Here is a 21,254-nt window from a genome sequence, read left to right on the forward strand (position 1 = left end):
ACCACTGTCCGTCTGCCATTGTCCACCTGCTCCTCCAACCCCGGTGCCTGATGTCCGACAGGCCTAACCACTGAATCTGCCTCCTTCCACAGAGCTGGCTGGAAACCCTCACACTGAGCTCCAGGGAGCATGCAGGAGTCAAACAACTACATCACCTTCTAAGGAAGAAGGGCCCCAGGCTGTGTGTATAATCAAAGGGACCAGAGGACCAGGCCAACCCAAGGAGAGAAGAGCTGTGGCTGGGCCCAAGGCCTGAATGAAGCCAGCGCCTCCACACCCAGGAAGCCAAAGTGAGCTAGGCTGGGCATAGCCCTGGACTTCCTCCTGGGAAAAGGCATGGCACAAGGGGACAGGGAACAAATAAAGCCGCTCCTCAGCAGGACAGAACAAGGGTACAAGGCTTGCTGCAGTGAGAGGTCGAGAGACCGGGAGGCTGGTACCTACTCTGCCCCTGGCTGTGGGCCTTAGGAAAGTCATGTCATTGCATCATCTGTTTTTTAGTTAATTAAGACATATTGAGGGACTTCCCTGGTGGTTCAGTGGTTGGGACTTTGCTTTCCAGTGCAAAGGGTGTGGGTTCAATCCCTGATTGGGGAGCTAAGATTCCCACATGCCTAGAGGCCAAACAATCAAAACATAAAACAGAAGCAATATTGTAACAAATTCAATAAAGTCTTTAAAAATGGTCCACATTAAAAAATCTTTAAAAGAAAACATATTAAGGAAAAATGCATTACACACCCCTATAGGCCAGTCACTGTGGATGAAATAGAGAGACCCCTGTCTACACAGGAAGACCTATCTCAGTGGGCTAAGCTCCCTCACCCAGAGGTCACCTCCAGTCCTAGGAGGTATTCTCTCTCTCATACCTCCACACCGACAGGGCATCCAGTTCTAGACGAAGCACCGCCCAGCCCATTCCCAGGGCCTGCTTACACTAGGGCCTCCTCAGTAATTCTCGAGAGCTGCTCTAGAACCACCCCTTAGCCAAGACCCTTACACACCATGACAGAGGATGTCTGGATAACTTTTGCTGTATGTCCCTGGGACTTCTGGAAAGTCAGAAATCTGCTCCTAATGTCAGAGAGGGAGTGATCCATCTATGTGCAGGTAGACGAACCCCAAGGATAGTGGCCCCAGGTCCAGGAAAACTGTATCCTGTGCACCTGGCCCCAGGCCCCACTTAAGAGTCGAGGAGTGGTTTCTGGGAATCAGCAGCACCCAGGCTTTCAAATGCCACTGCAGACCTACAGACTTAGAATACTTCAGGTGTGGGGTATGGGAATAGGTTAATTTTTTCAAGATGCCTGGGTGAGTATGCACAGAAAGTCTGCCTGGGGACCTCTTTTAAGAGTTTCAGGAACTGATGGATGAGTGAGGGAGGGAAGGAAAGGGAGAGAAAGAAAGGAAGGAGAAATGCATGGATGATGGATGAATGGATGTTTGGATGGATAGATGGATGGACAGATGGATGGATGACATGATGGATAGTGGATGAATGGACAGATGAATGGATGGATGATGAATGATGGAAGAATGGATGTTTGAATGGATAGATGGATGGATGACAGATGATTGGTGGTGGATGAATGGATGGATGACAGATGGATGGTTAGATAATGGATAGTGGATGATGAATGAATGGATTATGGATGGATGGATGGTGAATGATGGATGCATGGGTAGAGGAATGAATGGATGTTTGGATGGATAGATGCATGCATGACAGATGATTGGTGGTGGGCAGTGAATGAATGGATGGGTGAAGAATGATAGATGAATGGACGACAGATGGATGATTAGATAATGGATAGTGGATAGTGAATGCATGGCTTGTGAGTAGATGAATAGAAGGATCCAGGGTGAATGGAGGACACAGTTCTATGATAAAAATGAAGACAACCATGTCAGTGTCCTCCTCCTTCAGAGACTGAAATAGGAGGTTTCTAGTGCCACACATCAGTGGATGCTCCAGGCTCCTCCTGTAGGATGAGCCAAAGGAGGAGATGATGAAAGAGGGAACTAATATACGTCAGGAGCACACTGCGGGGCAGAAGCATCCTGTGAACAGAGAAGAGGTTAAGGTGCTGTGTAGGCTGAAGGGTCAGGAAGATCCCCTGGAAAAGGGAATGGCTACCCATTCCAGTATTCTTGCCTGAAGAATTCCATGGACAGAGGCCCCGGCAGGCTACAGTCCATGGGGTCACAAAGAGTCGGACACTACTGAAGCAACTTAGCAACTTAGCACAAACGCACACACACACGTGTAGGTTGACAGTTTTCATCACAGCCTGACTCCAGCAGGGCCCAGGAGACAACTCCCATCCCTGTTCCCATCAAGGACCCAGCTCACAGCCAGCACCATCACACAGCTGGTGCTCTTCTGGACTAGAGAACAGTATAAACTGCTTCATGGTGCCTGCTCCCACTCTCTACCTCTAGGGGAGGAGCAAAGGATGAAGAGTAACTGGGGCAACAGAGCATCTGCATCTCCCAGTGACAGCCAAGTGCAGGACCTGCTCAGAACAGGGAGAAATGGGTCCAGCAGGGACCCGGAGGTGGGGGGAGGGGTAAGGGCTGCCACTAATATGAGGGTGGAAAAGCTATTAGTCTTGTAATGTGTGTGTTTGGGGATGAGGCTGGGGAGCAGGGGGAGAGTTTCTGATGCCCTTACATGAATAGATGGCTACTGAAAGGGATCATGTGTGGGTGAGTATGAGTTGTGTATGTATGTGTGTGTCTATGAGATACAGAGAGAGAACTCAACTCTTGTCCTGATGCCTCGACTTAAGTGGCTTTTTCTATTCTTCAGGCTTTTGTAAAAGGTCTGGTGGGAAAGAAGCTTCAGCTAATTCAACTAATGCAAACTGAATGGGATGCCTGCTAGGTAGAAGTCCCCCACCCCCACCCCTCTCTGCCCCGCACTGGACAGGACAATGCTAAGGGGAGCCATGGCCTGAGAAGGTAAATTCTGACCACAAAGAAGTAACTCTTGTGGAAAAAGCACAACCAACCCAACAGGGGCTCAGAGGAGGGACAGACAGAGGGAATAGAGACTCCCCTGCTTGGGGGGGAGTCTGGAAGAGGCAGAGGTGGCATTTTACTCCAGGTTATAAAGTCCAGGTGTGGCTGCAACCATCAGTGACAGGAAGGAAGGCGTCCCAGTCCCAGTGAACAGTGTGAGCAGCAGCAAGGAGGTAGGGGATTAAGGAGTGTCCGGGGCACAGAACCAGGTGGTGCTAGTGGTAAAGAACCTGCCTGCCAATGCAATGAGACTCAGTTCGATCTCTGGGTCAGTAAGATCACCTGGAGGAGGGCACAGCAACCCACTGCAGTATTCTTGCCTGGAATATCCCATGGACAGAGGACCCTGGCTGGCTACAGTCCATGGGGTCTTGAAGAGTCAGACACGACTGAAGGGACTTGGCCCAGGGGCACAGAACAGTCCAGTGCGGCTAAAGCACCAGAACAGCTGACTGGGCTGGGCCGGAGGGCTGAGGCAGACATGCACAGGGCAGCGCAAAGGGAAACTCCCTGGGAGGCTTTGCGAGAGAGAGGGCCAGTACCTCTGATGGGGTGGGGGGAACAGGAAGAAGGAAACAGATGCTAGCCCAGCCTCAGGACTGATGGGGAAGGAGAGTGGGAGGGTGGGACGGAAGGAGTGGAGGAAGAAGAGGGAGGAGTCAAAGGCTACTGGGATTTTAATCTGCAGGAGGACAGGAAGAATGGCTGGAACCAGTTTTTCAGAACCCCCACAGGGCCCAGCAATGTGCTCAACACACAGCAGCACATAGTTCAGTATGTGCTCAGTAAATGTAATCACTCTCTTCCCAGGAGCCAAGATCAAAATCTCAGTCACCCTCAGATCCTCTCCATGCCACATGATCCTTCCATAAGCTGCGTGACCCTCCCTCCCAAAGATACCCTCCCCAGGCCACGTCCCTCTCCCTACACTGTTCCCTGGTCCCCTACCTGGAAGGCTCTGTCCCTAGATCTTCCTGGAGCCACCTCCTGCAGCTCATGTCACCTCCTCCAAAAAGACTTCCCTGATCCCCAGTCCCCCACAATCACTCTCTCAAATCGCCCCATTTTATGTGTTGATTCCTGTCTCAACAACAACTTCCCAGATCTCTTGTGGTTTCTTGATAGCTATTTCCCCAGCACCTGGAACTGTACCAAGCATACAGTGTGTCCTCAGTAAATTTTTGTTGAGCTGCCCATAATGCCATTTCAGGAGGGCAGAGTCCCCCATGCACTGTATTCACAGATCTGTGACATTCCCTGCCCAGAGATGCTTCTTTCAGGAGTTGTGCCCCAAGACTGGGTCAGACCAAAGGCAGTCATTCCCCATGCCCAGAGAGCACCCCCGTAGATGGGTGGAGTCTGGATAAGGCCCTCAGCCCCCGGAACGAGTGAGGAGGAAGTCACCGCCCCGTGGGCAGACACTTCACAGCTTGAAGGTCTGGAGAGGGGGTGCAACATACACACTGATGCAATTTCCTTAGCACCAACTGCTGTGGGAAACAGCGCAGGTTACTTCCTCCTCTCGGCTGACAGCAGGAACATCGGCAGGCTCAGAGGCCTGGCGCCTTTCCTGCCGCTGGAGCAGGCCGGCCGCTGCCGCCTACTTGGCCAGAGAGCCCTCACAGGAGAGCCAGGGCTTTGAACCAAGTCCATCTGCGGCCTCCTTCAGCCCCACCCATTTCTCTAGCATGGAACTGCCCTGCCGCTTGCCCGGCTCCCCATCCTATACTCCATGGGCGCCTTTATGGCATCCTGACAATAGGATGCAAATACAGGCCATTTGACAGACGGGAAAACTGAGGCCAGGCCTAGTGCCAAAGCCAGGCCTAGAACCCAGGCCTTTGCCTGTTCATTCCGCGCTATTTCTGCTAGTCATTCACAACAGTTTCTAAAATTAATACGAAATGAGAAGTATGTGTGTGTCCATACATGGAAACGTTCCTCTGAAATGCAAAAGGAACGAGGCGCGGCCGGGCTCCTAGCTGTTGGTGTGTGGACCGCCCCACCCCTGTCCCTGGGCACTTCAAGGGCAGAGGCATTGCCTTAATGACCCCTGTAACCCTGGACGCCTGGCTGGGATACCAGCACCGCAATACTTGGAACGACACCCAGCACTCGGCCCCAGAACTAAGCCCGAGTGTCAAAGATGCCAGCCCGAGCGAGGATCCCGGCCCGCGGGACTCCGGGGGCCTCCCCTCCTCCGGTCGGCCGCGGAGAGCCCTGGCGGCCGGCGAGCCTCTGCCCTGCCTGGCGGTTCAGCCCCCTCCGAAAAGTTGCTGGGGCGCCCGCCGCGCCGACCCCCGCCGCTTGCGCGCGCCCACTCACTCGTGTTGGGCAGCCAGGTGGTTGAAGACGTAGGTGACTGGGATGGCCGAGAGGGACAGCACGAAGACCCCCGTGGCCGCCGAGGCACTCATCGCCGCTGCCGCGCCGCTCGCCCTTCACCGCATCCCGCGCGGGCGCCCCGCCCCAGCTTCCGGCTGCGCCCGCGCCCCTCGCGGGTGCCCTTCCAGGCGCCCCGCGCCGCGCCGCGCCCGCCCCTCCCGCGCGCCCCCCGTGCCGCGCCCTCAGCAGCGCCCCCTCTGCGCGCCCGCCCGCAGCCGCCCGGTGCGCAGGGCCGCGGCGCAGTCCCGGGAGGTGCCCTGCCGTCCTCCCGCCCAGCGGCGCTGGGGCTCCACCGCGAGCGTGGGGCGGCGCCGAGGAGTGGCCAAAGCCCCCTGCCCGGGGACAGGTGTCCCCCGAGGCGCGCGCTCTGAGAGAAGGTGGCAGCCCGGGAGGCGGGCTCGAGGCGCCGCCGGGAGCTTGTCATCGACGACCCATAGAGGTTCTGGGCCGAGCTGTGGGCCAGCATAGGGTGGAGCCACACCCGGGGGTGTCGGAGCGGGAAGAGCCCGCGAGATCGTCCACGTGGGGAACCCTCGGGCTGGGATAGGAAGGGATAAATGATACCGAAACCTTGGAACCTCTCCATCGGCAGCCGGCAGCGAGTCCCGTTTGAACCCCGAGTTTGAATCCGGGTTTAAACCCCGGCTACGCACTCGCCAGCTGTTGACCTTGATCAAGAAACTTAACCTGTTTTTCCCCTTCTCTACCAAACGGAGGTCACCCGCGTCAATGTGACTGTGGGATTCACGGAGTTAATGGACACGAAGTGCTTGCCCAGTACTCCTCAGTCCACTGCTATCACCTGCAATTCCCATTTTTAAATTGGAACTGAGACTCGGAGGAATACGATGATTGAAGAGACTAGAAGGCCTATTTATTTCCATTCCAGGTCGCGTTCCTGGAAGCCAGCTTACCACCAGCCAGCATGCACAACTGGCTTCCCCACAGTCGCCCACCATAGTGGGCCCAACACCTTGTGCCTAGTCTGCCCTGGCTGCTTGACTGTGTTAGCGGGCGGCCTCAGAAAGCACCCCCTGGGACAGAGCCTGGATTCCTCTGCTACTGGGAAATGGAAGGTAAGTGTGGTTCATACAGAGAACAGCTCAGCAACCAAGGGAAGCACCTGTACTTAGTGACCTTATAACAACCTCAGCATGTGGAAGAGGCTCATTTTAGAGAGGAGAGAAGAGAGTGGCAAAGAGACTTAGAGCCTGGGCCACTCAACTTTTCAAAAGCCAGCTCTCCCTATCCCCTCCATCCACTGCTTCTTGGAGGACTTCTCAAACTCTGAGGTCATCGTGATAAAGCCTTGGCCCAAACTGTAACATATCCAGAGCTTCCCCAAGCGATGTCCTTACCTGGACATTACTGTCTTCCACAATGACTCCTTTACCAGCTGCTTAGCCTCCTTCCTCCTCCCTGACACCAAATATCTCCTCCGAGACCCCTTCTCTCCTCCCAGCCAGTCTCCCAGACCAGCCCAGCCCCTCCGTCACCACCCAAACCTTGCAGAATCAGTCTTGCCTTCTCTCTTATACCGTGAACCCCTTTAGCTACCCTGGGTCCTCCCCCTGCAGTCTAGATACATGTTGATGTATGAGTCAGTTTAGAAAGTGCTCCCTCGGTGACAGGCTACGACCTGAGACCTTCTGCAACTATAGTGCTTGCACCTGGACACACCTCTCCTCCAGCAACAAAATACAGGGAAACTGTATGGGACTAAAAATAACTGTGACCATGAGCAGTTGGAGCAAATTCTGGACCCAAAAGATACAAAGACTGAAAAGCCCAACTGCCACTTTTGAAGAGCCTGGAACAAAAACGGTGTCAGGAGCAAAATAGGATACTGTGCATGCCCCTTTCACATACACCACCTAAGAGGTGGGCAAAACACTCAAGCCACCCCTCTGGCCCAAGCCATGGACACACTGCTACCCTCACCCATAGAAGAAAAAAGCTCAGCCCCCACCTCAGGGATCAAGATGGGGAACCTGTTGTTTTCACTCCTTCTAGCTGCAGACAGGTCCCAATGAATGTTTGGCCTCTTGTTGGCATGTTGTTAGTCGCTCAGTCATGTCTGACTCTTTGCAACCCCGTGGACTATAGCATGTCAGGCTCCTCTGTCCATGGAATTCTCCAGGTCAGAATACTGGAGTGTCTGGCCTCTAGTCAATTTCTATTGAATAGGCAAAGTGAAGAACCCTGGTCAGTAAAACCTGGACCTGTGTGTCGTCTTCATTCGCCACCTTCTCTCTTTCGTTTCCCATCGTGCTGGGTTTGAATGTCTCTGTGCTAGTAGACCCCAAATGATCGTTCCTAGCACTGACGTCTCCCCTCAGCACTGCCCTCTGGCCTTCCACAGGCACCTCATGCTCAACATAGCCAAACTGGAATTCCCCATCTGCCTCAAGTCCACTCCAGCGTTATCTCATCCAGTGGTGCCACCATTCACCTGGTCATCCAGAATCCTGGGAATCCACATCTGCTCTGGCCAATCCCAAATATCCATACTTACCGCAGTCCTCCTAATGTTACTTTCCAAATATCTCTCAAGTCTGTTTGCGCCTCCCTATCCATGCCATTGCTGTAGCATTGCAGGTCTCTACCATCATCCAGGTTCCAGCCTCCTGCCTCATCTCCCTCCTCTGTCCTCACCTGCTCTGAAAGCCCGCCCTCCCACCCTCTTTGCTTTCTTTATAGTACTTTATTTATGCCATCCAAAACCATCTCGTTTACACATCTGCTTCCTGTTCTGTGTCCCTCTCTGCATTATGATGTAAGCACCCTGTGGTCAGGAACGTTATCTACTTTCTTTACTATTCTGTTCCCATCACTTGGACTAATAGCTGTCTAGAGCCGGTGCTCAAGAGATATTTGTTCACAGAATGAACATTCTGGAACATCATTTTCTGACAGAACTATAACACAAGCCACAAACGTGAACCTTATGTGTAGTTTTAAATTTTCTCGTAGCCACATTAGAAAAGTAAAAGACAGAGGTGAAATTAGTTCTAATAATATATTTTATCTAACATGATATGTCCAAAAGATTATTGTTTAAAAGGTCATCAATGTAAAAAATATCAATGGGAAATTTTACATTCCTTTTTTTTAAAACAAGAACTTAAAACTTTATTTATTTATTTGTTTATGTATTTTTGGCTGCGTTGGATCTTTGTCTGGCTGCCTGTGGGCTTTCTGTAGTTACAGTACACGGGCTTCTCATTGCAGTGGCTTCTCTTGTTGCAGAGCACCAGCTCTGGAGCTTGGGATCTGTAGTTGTGGTGCATAGGTTTAGTTGCCCTGCCACACATGGGATCTTCTCAGACCAGAGATTGAACCGAACTTGTGCCCCCTGCATTGGCAGGGGCATTCTTAGCCACTGGAGCACCACTACATTCTTTTTTTTAATACTAAGTCTTTGAAATTGTGTCTGTATTTTATACTTAGAATATATCTCATTTCAGGCTAGTCACATCTCAAGTGTTTAATAGCCACATGTGGCCAGTGTTTCTGTATTGAACTTCATAGCTCTAGACTTGTTCCTCCTGTCAGATCAAGCTGACTTCAATTATGCTCTCTGTTTCTTTAAGAATAGATATGAAAATTAGATCCCTAATAAACTTATTCAAGCATCTTCAGAGAGTCTACCATGTTTCCAGCATTATTGTAAGAAATGGTCACACAAAGATGAATTATAAATACATCTTGCCCAAGAAGACCATAGTCTAGTGTGAGAAAAGCACATGTAAACAAGTGGCATGCAAAAGATTCATGTAGAAATTGCTGTAGGCATCACCAGTCTCTCTAGAGGAGTTAAGAAGAGCTTCAGGGAGGAGGTGAGCCTTTAGACCAGCCTTGCTAAACAAGTAGAAGCTGGCCAATCTGACGAGGAATAATGGGGTTTTCCAGGAAAGGGAAATAACGCACGTTAAAGGCAGAAATGTATGAGAGACCATGTCACTCGATGAGCTTCAAGCTGTTTGCTCTGGTGGGAAGTACTCGTGCATGAGATGGGGCTGGTAGGAAGTGAAGATGGAGAGCTGATCAGAGGCTCAGTCTTAGAAAACCTTAAGGGCAGGGAGCATGTAAGATTTATGACTGGGTCCTGAATGCTGCAACTAAACATCTCAAAAATGTGCAGCTCAGACCCAGCACAGAGATATGGCAGAAACCAATGCAATATTGTAAAGCAATTATCCTCCAATTAAAAATAAAGTAAAAAAAATTTAAAGACCCAGCACCACCAAATAAATAAATATTAAAAAAAAAAAAGACTTGAGTAGGAGGAGAGGCTGACTTCATCAGAGTAACTCTTACTTTTTTTTAACCTGGGGCTGAGATAGTGAAAGTGCAGAGTCCTAACCACTGGACATCCTGGAAATCTCCCAGAGTAACATCTTTAAAGCTTTGCCTGGCAGCTGATGTGGAACAAGGTTTAGAAAGAGGAGAAGTAGGAGGCAGGAAGTCCACTTAAGAGGCTTATTCTAGCAAGAGATGCTGAAGATCTGAACCAAAGTGTTGGCAACGAGAGGGAAGAATGAAGAGTAGCACCTGCTTGCCACAGCTAGACAAAGCCAGAGAGCAGCTACAAAGACCCAGTGCAGTCAAAAGTAAATAAATAAAAATTTAAAAATTAAACATTTAAAAATTAAGCAGGTATCATACAAATAAATATTGTTTTCATGTAGATGTCTTTTTTAACAACTTGTTTATTTCTTCATTTTTAAATTTTTGGCTGCACCCTGTAGCACGTGGGATCTTGGTTCCCAGACCAAGGATGGGGCCCACACTCTCTGCATAGGAAGGTGGAATCTTAACCACTGGACCACCACGAAGTAGCCCTTCTCTTGAAAAACGGTTGGATATGACTTAAAAGACATTCAAAGAATAAAGTTGTTTAGTTTTTGATATTCAGTTTGTTTGTTTTTTTTTTTTAGGACCATCCATCTTGCAAGCCATGAAGGCTGATATTGTAGCTGTGAAATTGGACTCCAAGCTTTCTGCAAGCAAAAATAGACACACTAAGGTCTGTCCTCTGCCCATTCCCTGATGAGAAAGACAGTTTTGTGTGTGTTGATTCAAAATAATTGACTAATCAGAAATGACACTGAAGAGCCCCTGAGAGTGCCTGCTTCTGCCATGGAGGAAAGTGAGAGCAGCTCATTAGAGAACTTGGTCATGTGAGGAGAAACTAGGGAGAAGGCTGCTGGCCAGGTACTGAGGGAGCAAAGAGTCAGCCCTGTGTCCATGCTTTAGCTCCCAATCCCAGCGCCTCTTCCCCTTGTTCAGTTTTCCACTTTTTTCTTCCTTTCTTCCTTTGCTTTTCTTATTGATGTATATTTGATTTAAATACAGCATTGTGTTACTTTCAGGTGTACAGCATAGGGATTCAATGCTTTTTGCAGATTATATGCCATTATAGGTTATTACAAGATGCTGGGTATAATTCCCTGTGCTATATAGTATATCCTTGTTGCTTATCTATTTTATATAGCAGTTTTATCTATTAATACCATACCTCTAATTTGTCCCTCTCATTCTTCCTCTTCCCTTTTCTTCCATTTTTTATCCTTCTTTTTTTCATTTTTTACCCTTCTGATAAAAGTTATGATTGTGATCTTTGGAAAGCCTGAACACTCTAGATGAACGTGCAAGGGGCAATCAAACAGATTGCTCTGTGGGTTATATAGAGACAGAATAAAATGACTCGAGAGTCCACTCAAACATTAAAATGATCCTCAACACTGAGTTGGGATGGGCTTCCCAGGTGGTTCAGTGTTAAAGAATCCATCTGCCAATGCAGGAGACATGGGTTTGATCCCTGAATTAGGAAGATATCCTGAAGAGGAAATGGCAACCCACTCCAGTATTCTTGCCTCAGAAATTCCATGAACAGAGGAACCTGGCAGGCTACAGTCCATGGGGTCGCAAAGAGTTGGACATGGCTTAGTGACTAAATAGCAACAGCAACAACAAGTCCTTAAGTCACCTTAAACCTTGGGTTTGTCTTCAGCCTTAAGTGAGTGCTCTCATGATTTCTTTAATATGTTACAGTGATTAACATTAATATATTTTTTAATTTATTATTTATTTGACTGCATGGGTATTAGCTGCAGCATGGAAACTCTTAGTTGCATGTGGGATCTAGTTCCCCAACCAGGGATTAAACCCCCTGACCTCTGCATGGGGAGTGCGGAGTCTTAGCCACTGTACCACCAGAGAAGTCCCTCCGTGGATATTTTGGGGCCCTAACAGGCATAGAGCAGGTGCAATAAGTACTAACTGAAGGGAGAGGTGAAGTTAGTATGTAAAATGTTTGTCCAAAAGTCTCCTGCTAGAGACTGTACCATTGCCCTGAGTTTCCTAGCAACCAAAGCAAACAAGAAAACCTTATAACATTCACAGTGTCCATAAGGTAAAAACAGATCACTTGTTCCAAAGAATTCTCTCATGGCTCCTCTTAAAGGAAAGCGTGTTATATAGTATGCCTTCAGCAGCATTCCTACAATAAATATAGAATCTAATTCCACACAGTTGTCTCTCAGTATATCTTCAGTGCAGGTGGCTGGCATACTGCCAAGAGGCACTCACTGCGAAGGAGCCAAAAATCATTCCTTGCAGATAAGCAACTCTCAGAAGGCTTGGCTTGGTTCAGTGATACATTTTACAGTATGTGGGGGCAGGAGTGGAAATACCTTCCTGGCAAGCACACTGTCCCTTCCAGTTTAAGCCCAGAGCAGATATCACCAGTGATCACTGAAACTCTCTCCTGTGGAGACTGGACATCACCAACAGGCTTCTTCTCTTCTGCCAACTGAAATCAATCTGCCAGCTCTGATCAAACGGTATTCATTACTATCCTTCAGGCAATGTTCTGTGAGTATTAATTCCATGTAATAACATTTTCATACAAATGAGTTAATGGAAAGTTTGAAATTATATTGACTGGCAAGAGAGGAAGCATTCTAAGTGGATTAGTAAGGACAGAGCATTATGGTTTGACAGGCAAACACATGGAGGGTAGTTTGACATTTTTTCATGAGAAGTATGAGCATGGGACAATCAAACCCAAGACTGCTGCCTTGTTCAGACTGCTTCCCAGGTATAACAGAAGACCTCACATGTTAGGGTGTAAGTCAGAAAGAGGTAACTGGAAAGAAGATTGAGGGACTTCCTTGACATTTACTTTTCCTCTCAAGATACCTTGCCATCCTCTGACTAAAGAATTAACATAAAAATAGTAGTTAACATAGGGACTTTTCTGGTGATTCAGTGACTACAACTGTGTGCTTCCATTGCAGAGGGTATGAGTTCAGTCCCTGGTTAGGGACCTAAGATTCCTCACGCCAAATTGCATGGTGAAAAAAACCCTTTTTTTCTATTTTCAAGACAACCATAGGCAAAATGTGGAAAACAGAGTTACAAAACAAAATGTAAGTATTATAAACACATACCCTATAAGGATCATAACTGCAAAAATTAAGGGGTATTGACAGAGAAGAAAGTGTTTCAAATTCTTTTTTTCTTTTTTTTAATATAAATGTATCTATTTTAATTGGAGGTTAATTACTTTACAATATTGTATTGGTTTTGTCATACATCAACATGAATCTGTCGATTCATGTTGATTCAGGTATACACGTGCTCCCCATCCTGAACCCCCCTCCCTCCTCCCTCCCCATACCATCCCTCTGGGTTGTCCCAGAGCACCAGCCCCAAGCATCCAGTATCGTGCTTCGAACCTGGACTGGCAATTCGTTTCATATATGATATTATACATGTTTCAGTGCCATTCTCCCAAATCATCTCACCCTCTCCTTCTCCCACAGAGTCCAAAAGACTGTTCTATATATCTGTGTCTCTTTTGCTGTCTCGCATACAAGGTTATCGTTACCAGCTTTCTAAATTCCATATATATGCGTTAGTATACTGTATTGGTGTTTTTCTTTCTGGCTTACTTCACTCTGTATAATAGGCTCCAGTTTCATCCACCTCATTAGAACTGATTCAAATGTATTCTTTTTAATGGCTGAGTAATACTCCATTGTGTATATGTACCACAGCTTTCTTATCCATTCATCTGCTGATGGACATCTAGGTTGCTTCCATGTCCTGGCTATTATAAACAGTGCTCCAATGAAAAACCTCGAATAGCCAAAGCAATCTTGAGAAAGAAGAATGGAACTGGAGGAATCAACCTGCCTGACTTCAGGCTCTACTACAAAGCCCAGTCATCAAGACAGTATGGTATTGGCACAAAGACAGAAATATAGATCAATGGAACAAAATAGAAAGCCCAGAGATAAATCCACACACCTATGGACACCTTATCTTTGGCAAAAGAGGCAAGAATATACAATGGATTAAAGACAATCTCTTTAACAAGTGGTGCTGGGAAAACTGGTCAACCACTTGTAAAAGAATGAAACTAAAACACTTTCTAACACCATACAAAAAAATAAACTCAAAATGGATTAAAGATCTAAATGTAAGACCAGAAACTATAAAACTCCTAGAGGAGAACACAGGCAAAATACTCTCCGACATAAATCACAGCAGGATCCTCTATGACCCACCTCCCAGAATATTGGAAATAAAAGCAAAAATAAACAAATGGGACCTAATTAAACTTAAAAGATTCTGCACAACAAAGGAAACTATAAGCAAGGTGAAAAGACAGCCTTCAGAATGGGAGAAAATAATAGCAAATGAAGCAACTGACAAACAACTAATCTCAAAAATATACAAGAAACTCCCACAGCTCAATTCCAGAAAAATAAATGACCCAATCAGAAAATGGGCCAAAGAACTAAATAGACATTTCTCCAAAGAGGACATACAGATGGCTAACAAACACATGAAAAGATGCTCAACATCTCTCATTATCAGAGAAATGCAAATCAAAACCACAATGAGGTACCATCTCACACCAGTCAGAATGGCTGTGATCCAAAAGTCTACAAGCAATACATGCTGGAAAGGGTGTGGAGAAAAGGGAACCCTCTTACACTGTTGGTGGGAATGCAAACTAGTACAGCCACTATGGAGAACAGTGTGGAGATTCCTTAAAAAAACTGGAAATAGAACTGCTTTATGACCCAGCAATCCCACTTCTGGGCATACACACCGAGGAAACCAGAATTGAAAGAGACACGTGTACCTCAAATTCTTTTTTTCAAAGAAAATTGAAATTGAAATCCCCTCCTCAGTCCCATTCGTCTCCCTTCGTCTCTAGAAGCAATCACTACCTTGAAATTGGGGGCATACCCAGCCCACATTTATATACATTTATATACATATAAACAAAATATGGGACTTCCCTGGTCACTCAGCAGTAAAGAATTTGCCTGCCTATGCAGGAGACAAGCCCCTGGTCGGGGAAGATACCCTGGAAAAGGAAATGGCAACCACTCTAATATTTTTGCCTGGAAACCCCCATGGATGGAGGAGCCTGGAAGACTATAGTCCACAGGGTTGCAAAAAGAGTTGGACATGACTTAGCAACTAGACAACAACAACAAGAAACAATATGTAGTTATTCCATAAAATATATATAAATTATAATATCCTCATATATTTTTTCACTTAACATGGACTTTTTGAAATCCACTTATTTCTATACACTTATTCACTCATTTTCACTGCTAGAGCATTCCACCATATGACCATACTACGATTTATTTTTCATTCCTCTACTAATAGATCTCAGAGTTGGTTTTAACTTTTCACTTCTATAAACAGTGTTGTAGTGAACATCCTATAATTCTCTCCTGTGCACATGACAAGAGTTTCTCCAGGTGACAATGTCTAAACATGGAATAGCAGGCAAGTTGTGCACGTTGTTGGAGCTTTACATTTGTTCAGTCCAGGCCACCTTCCTGCAAGTTTCTTCACTCACCTGATGAGCTTTAAAAGCAAAGAATCCTTCCCAAGAGTCAGTTAGCTCGGCTTAATGAAGAAGTTCTCAAAAGGTGTCTCCAGTCTACCCTCTGAGAACCACGGTCCTAATCCATGGCTGGAGACAGATATAATCTTCAAGCCTATATCACACATCAGGAAAAGATGCAGTTGATCCTAAGAAGAAACAGATGGGGAGGGTTAATAATTTCCCCCAGAATATGTTGGTAGCAGAAATTCAGATTTCAGACGATGACTTCAGGCTAGTTTTCAGATTCAGATTCAGCCTGATTCAGATTTCAGGCTACAGTTTTACAAGGGAGAGTTCCTCCCCTACTCTGAGCTCAGAACATGACATATGATCTTTGTTTTTAGCTCCTTGTGCAGTGGGACAATTTTTTGTTTTTTTGCTAGTTTGCCCTTTCATCACCAGTGTGTCTCCTTGCAAGGTCCCATACCTCTGCAAATGTCAGTTTCAATGTTCTGCATCCAGCGAACTCAAAGCCAGGTCTCCTAGCCTAATGTAGACATAAAAACCAAGTTTCCAACTTATTGAAACAACAGCCTCCCTAGAGCTGTGGACACTGCATTGCTCACAAACTCCAGGCACCAGTCTTTAGCTTTAGTCTCTGGGAATCTCACTTAACTTTATTGCAGTCTAGGCTATGTATTTAAGTGATCCGGTTACCTTGTACCCAGCATTTAGTTATTTGAAGCGGTAGAGATTTCAGATTATCTAGTCCAGGTTTTCAGGACTTTAACGCAAAAAAATGAAGCTCTAAGTGAGAGGTGAAAATAAAAGGGCATTTTCAGAAATGCACAGTCTCGAAAAATCTACCTCCCTTGAGCCTTTTCTCAGGAAGCTACTGGAGGACATGCTCCACCAAAACAAGGCAGTATGCAATGTAGAAGGTGATGTGGGATTTGGGAAACAGGACCTCCAATCCGTGAACATGACTGAAAGATCCCCCAGGAGAATAAGGGGACAGCTTTTCAGGAGCCAGTCTGGAGAACAAGAAATCCAGATTAGGGCAAGAGAGAGGCAACCGCAGGAGAACTGTCTCTAGAAAAAAGATGTAATTGCTAGGTTACCTAGTATGTTTGAAGGTATCAAGATATGAAAAATTCCAGAAACCCTGAGGCTAAATAGTGAGAGGAAATAGAAAACTAAGCAATGGCCTCATCTTCTATAGTAGTTAATAGATAACATCCTGAAAAAAAAAATCAAGAAATCCAATGTAAACATGTTATTTAGAAATATGGGGCCAAAGCAGGCATTATGAGACGCTTCTTTCTGGGGCAGAATTCAGGGATGGGGAAAAATAGAACAAAGGATTCTAGTTTTCCTTTCAGCCATAGAAATCTACTTTTACTAAATAGATGTATGCTGCTGCTGCTGCTAAGTCACTTCAGTCGTGTCCGACTCTGTGCGACCCCATAGATGGCAGCCCACTAGGCTTCCCCGTCCCCGGGATTCTCCAGGCAAGAACACTGGAGTGGGCTGCCATTTCCTTCTCCAATGCATGAAAGTGAAAAGTGAAAGTGAAGACGCTCAGTTGTGTCCCACTCTTAGCAATCCCATGGACTGCAGCCTACCAGGCTCCTCCGTCCATGGGATTTTCCAGGCAAGAGTACTGGAGTGGGGTGCCATTGCCTTCTCCAATAGATGTATAACTTGGATAAGAATAAATAAGTAAATAAGATAAGGATGATGGCATAATACACAACATTCATATCATTTTTTAGTTTCGCAGCAAGATCCAAGGCAGGTGTCTTTGCATAAGTATTCAGACAATTAGTCAGTTTTTCTTAATCCTTTGATGTACAAACCACTGTCTTTGAAGCACTTATCACATTTTAATCCCTATTGCTTATCTTCTTCATTTGTGAACTGGTTTTGTAATCAAATTTTCATTTCTGAATAAGCCATTCTCCAACATCAGGTTAACTAACCTCAAATTGAAATCCTGCAATTCCACAATCCTGAAGAGACCGACTGACTAATCCAAAAATGTCATTTACTCAATTGCAGAGGTGAACTGTGGCTGATCCAGTGGGGACTGATTTCGTAACTGACTGGTTTGTTAGTGAACACTTTGGAGGGTTGTTGACTTCTGCTACTTTACATAAACTCTAATTATGGGATCTTTTTTTCAACTATTTTTTTCATTTTTTTCTTTTTAAAATATGAAAGTATGATAACATTTATAGGAAACTTGGATAATACAGAACAAAGATACATATAGTTCTACCGTGCTAAGTTGCCTCAGTTGTGTCTGACTCTTTGCAACCCCATGGACTACTGCCAGGCTCCTTTGTCCATGGGATTCTCCAGACAAGAATACTGGAGTGGGTTGACATGCCTTCCTCCAAGGGATCTTCCTGACCCAGAGAGAGAACCTGCTTCTCTTAACATCTCCTGCATTGGCAAGTGGGTTCTTTACCACAAGTGACACCTGGGAAGCTCACACATAGTTCCACTATATATTACAATTATTTTTTAAGTAGATAAATTAAGATTTTTAGCTGGAGTTTCAATATAAAACTCTCAAAAATTAATAGAATGAATAGAAAGATAGAAGGATATGTAGTAGACCTAAAAAGTTCTATGAACCAATAAAACAAGGTGCAAAAATTTCATGGTCTAAAGATATTGAAATCATACATAGTCTGTTCTCTTATCATGGTGGAATTATATTAGAAATCAATATCACAAGATATTTGAAAATAACCCACATATTTTGAAGTGCAGTGTGACATTTACCAAGAGAGATCTTTTGGCCCTGTCATGAGGCATGCAGGATCTTAGTTCCCCAATCAAACTGGTGTAGTGGCAGCATGGTATCTTAACCCCTGGACCACCAGGGAAGTCCCAAACTGTGGGGTCCTGACTAATAAATATTCAGACAGTAAGAATTTTGTTTATGGTAAAACTGACTGTCTGTCCCAGCTGCCACACTCACTCCTCACTCAATGGTTCCCCACCTGCTAGATGTCTGGTGCAGAAGGGAAATGGCATAAAGGCAGGAAGCATAAAGGAGAAGTGGAAGGAGACGCAGAATGAGGACTCAGTACACGATATACTTTATAACCAGCCTCTGGGTGCTGGAGTGCTCACTGAATCCATATCTAAACAATCACGTTTAAAACATTCATTCACTACACGTTTATTTATTGAGTGTGCCACAATGTGCCACACGCTCAACTAGGCACTGTGGTTATAAAAAAGGAAAGTGTGAAAAAGTGACCAACCCCTTCACAATCTGCAGAGGACTCAGATCTATAAAAACAAAAATGACAGGTGTACTTGAGAAAGACAATAATCATACAGATTAAAGGTACCTGGGGAGGGAATGATTTTTTAAAATATGTATTTATTTGGCTGCACTGAGTCTTAGCTGAAGTATGCAGGATCTTTAGTTGTGGTTTTTGAATTCTTAGTTGCAGCATGTGGGAGCTAGTTCCCCAACCAGAGATGGAACCTGTGCCCCCTTACATTCAAAGGGTGAAATCTTAGCCACTGCACCACCAGGGAAGTCCCAGGGGAGAGAATGATTAATTCAGCCAGTGCTTCTCAGAAGAAGTAACCCCTGAAGGACTAACCCAGAGAGGGCATTTCAGAAAGAAGTTATCTACAACATATGGAATGAAGTGTTAGTTGCTCAGTCGTGTCCAACTCTGTGACCCCATGGACTGTACCCTGCCAGGCTCCTCTGTTCATAGGATTTTCTAGGCAAGAATACTGGAGTGAGTAGCCATTCCTTTCTCCAGGGGATCTTCCCGACCCAGGGGTCAAATCCGGGTCTCCTGGATTGCAGGCAGATCCTTTAACCGTCTGAGCCACCAGAATGAAATGGAAGTGGAAATACTATAGCACAGTCTGGGAACTGCCAGCCAACACTAGGGTAGAGGAACTAGTGAAATTGTTAAAATAGAGAGGGGCACTTTTAGGTTGACCATTATAGACTATTCTAGTAGGTGGGCTGACTGAGGTGAAAGGAAATGAAACAGGAGGCAAAAGGTTGAGAGGAGTCAGTAATCCAAGCAAGAAGACTGAAGGCCTCTTCTACCAGGGCAGCTTCAGTGAGGGTAGAAAGGAGACGCTACTTAAGAATAGAATATACAGATCTTGGTCATTAATTGGACGTGAGAGGCATGATACAGAGAAGAACTTAGTAGTGGCAGCTTTCTGGGGAGAAGGAAAGGGAACCAAAGGGACAAAGATACACTGAAATTTATGGAAACCTATTGTGATCTTTCATTTTTATATTTCTTTATTTGGCTGCACCAGGTCGTCACTGCAACATGTGAACTTTTAGTTGGGATCTAGTTCTCTGATCAAGAAATGAACCCTGGTCCCCTGCATTGGAAGCTCGGAGTCTTAGCGTCTGGACCACCAGGGAAGTTCCCAGACTGTGGTTTTTCTCAGAACTCTGAAGACAGAGCTTCCTTCCTTGTGCTTGTGGCTGCCCAAATAAAATCAACTTTTATAAACTAGTGAAGACTGAACACAATTGTGTTGCATACACTTTGTGATCTGTTGAAACCAGAAGCTGAAATCAGAGAGCAAGACATTCTTTCCATCTGAGTGCCAGGATCTCAGCTAGGTTTTTTTTAAGGTAGCAGCAGTTTACCTCATAAGGATCTGAAGGAGCTTCCAGGAAAGATGTCAGCTCAGCTTGATGTGTTTGTGGAGCTCCAGGAATATTGCTTGTAGGTGTTTGGATATCTATTAATAAAGCAAGTATCATGGGACTTCCCTGGTGGTTCAGTGGTTAAGAATCCACCTTCCAACGCTGGGGACACAAGTTCAATCCCTGGCTGGGGAATTAAGATCCCACATATTTCGGGTCAACTAAGCCCACATGCCACAGCTAAAGAGCCCATGCACCCCAAAGAAAACCCAGAGCAGCCAAAATAAAATAAATACATAAATAAAAGTTAAAAAGTAAAAGCAAGTATTATGCTTATAAGAATGATCAGAGATGAAGATGCAGATTTGGGAATCACCAGCCAGGGACTGGAGCCTGGTGGGCTGCCGTCTGTGGGGTCGCAGAGAGTCGGACACGACTGACATGACTTAGCAGCAGCAGCAGCATTAGCTGAAATCATGGGAATAGAAGAGATCACACAGAAAAACGTGGTAGAAGGGGAAAAAACAAGGTCACCAAGGATGGAAGCCTGAGTAAACCAACGGTAAGGCTGGGAGGAGCTTGTGTAGGAAACAGAAAATGAAAAGTAAGAGACGTGGGACTTCCCAGGTGGTCCAGTGGTTAAGGCTCTGTGCTGTCCAGTGTAGGGGCTTGTGTTCAATCTCTGCTTGGGGAACTAAGATTCCACATGCCACGTGGCCAAAAAAAAAATTACAGTCATGAAAAATTATAAAAACTTATGAACCCAGGCAAGGAGAGTAAATGTAATCAAACAGTCAAAGAGTAAGTAGTCAACCATCACACCCAATGAAAATGAAATGCCAGCTTTGGCAGTTAGGAGACCCTGAGCAGCCTTCGAGGTGCTCAGTGGAGTGGTAGCCAGAGCCATCCTCTCATTGCTTGAGGACTGGCAGGAGATGAGGATGCAGAGTGAATGCTGTGATAGGAAAGAAGATGCAAAAGGGGATACTTTGAGGCTGACACAGGGCTGAGGAACGTTTTCCCGTTAGGGGAAATAGTTACATATTGGGTTGGTCAAAAAGTTTGTTCAGGTTTTTCCATAACATCTTCTGGAATATTTGTGAGTACCAGGAAAAGATGCCAGTGGGAAGAAAGGAGAGTTTGAAGTCACTTGGAAGAAAAGCAAGAGACAGCGCAGCAAGATGGTAAGGGAATGAACTGAAGATAGAAGGTGGAAAACAGTCTTGGAAAGAAAGGAAATAAGTATCTGAGGCAGATGGAAAGACCTACTTATCACCAGGTTGATCCAGTTGCTGTTGAAATGAAGTGGGA

The 21,254-nt window shown here is 45.9% G+C and overlaps 1 protein-coding gene and 1 long non-coding RNA gene across 5 annotated transcripts in view; one reads left to right on the forward strand and one right to left on the reverse strand.

Moving 5' to 3' along the window:
• TM6SF1 (transmembrane 6 superfamily member 1) overlaps window positions 1–5,456 on the reverse strand; it is a 30,327-nt gene extending 24,871 nt beyond the window's left edge. For all 4 annotated transcript variants that reach the window (XM_068991576.1, XM_068991577.1, XM_068991575.1 and 1 more), the window contains exon 1: window positions 5,350–5,456. In XM_068991576.1, coding sequence (XP_068847677.1) covers window positions 5,350–5,441 — 92 coding nt within the window. In that variant the 5' untranslated portion in view covers window positions 5,442–5,456. The remainder of the gene's footprint in view (window positions 1–5,349) is intronic.
• A 527-nt stretch (window positions 5,457–5,983) lies between these two features.
• Window positions 5,984–19,703, forward strand: LOC138095106 (uncharacterized). The gene is made up of 3 exons (XR_011146299.1): window positions 5,984–6,485; window positions 10,350–10,438; window positions 19,601–19,703. It is a non-coding gene; the product is annotated as an uncharacterized lncRNA (long non-coding RNA).
• The last annotated feature ends 1,551 nt before the right edge of the window (window positions 19,704–21,254 follow it).

This window comes from Capricornis sumatraensis, chromosome 19 (assembly GCF_032405125.1).
Source record: "Capricornis sumatraensis isolate serow.1 chromosome 19, serow.2, whole genome shotgun sequence".
Classification (NCBI taxonomy): Eukaryota; Metazoa; Chordata; class Mammalia; order Artiodactyla; family Bovidae; genus Capricornis; species Capricornis sumatraensis.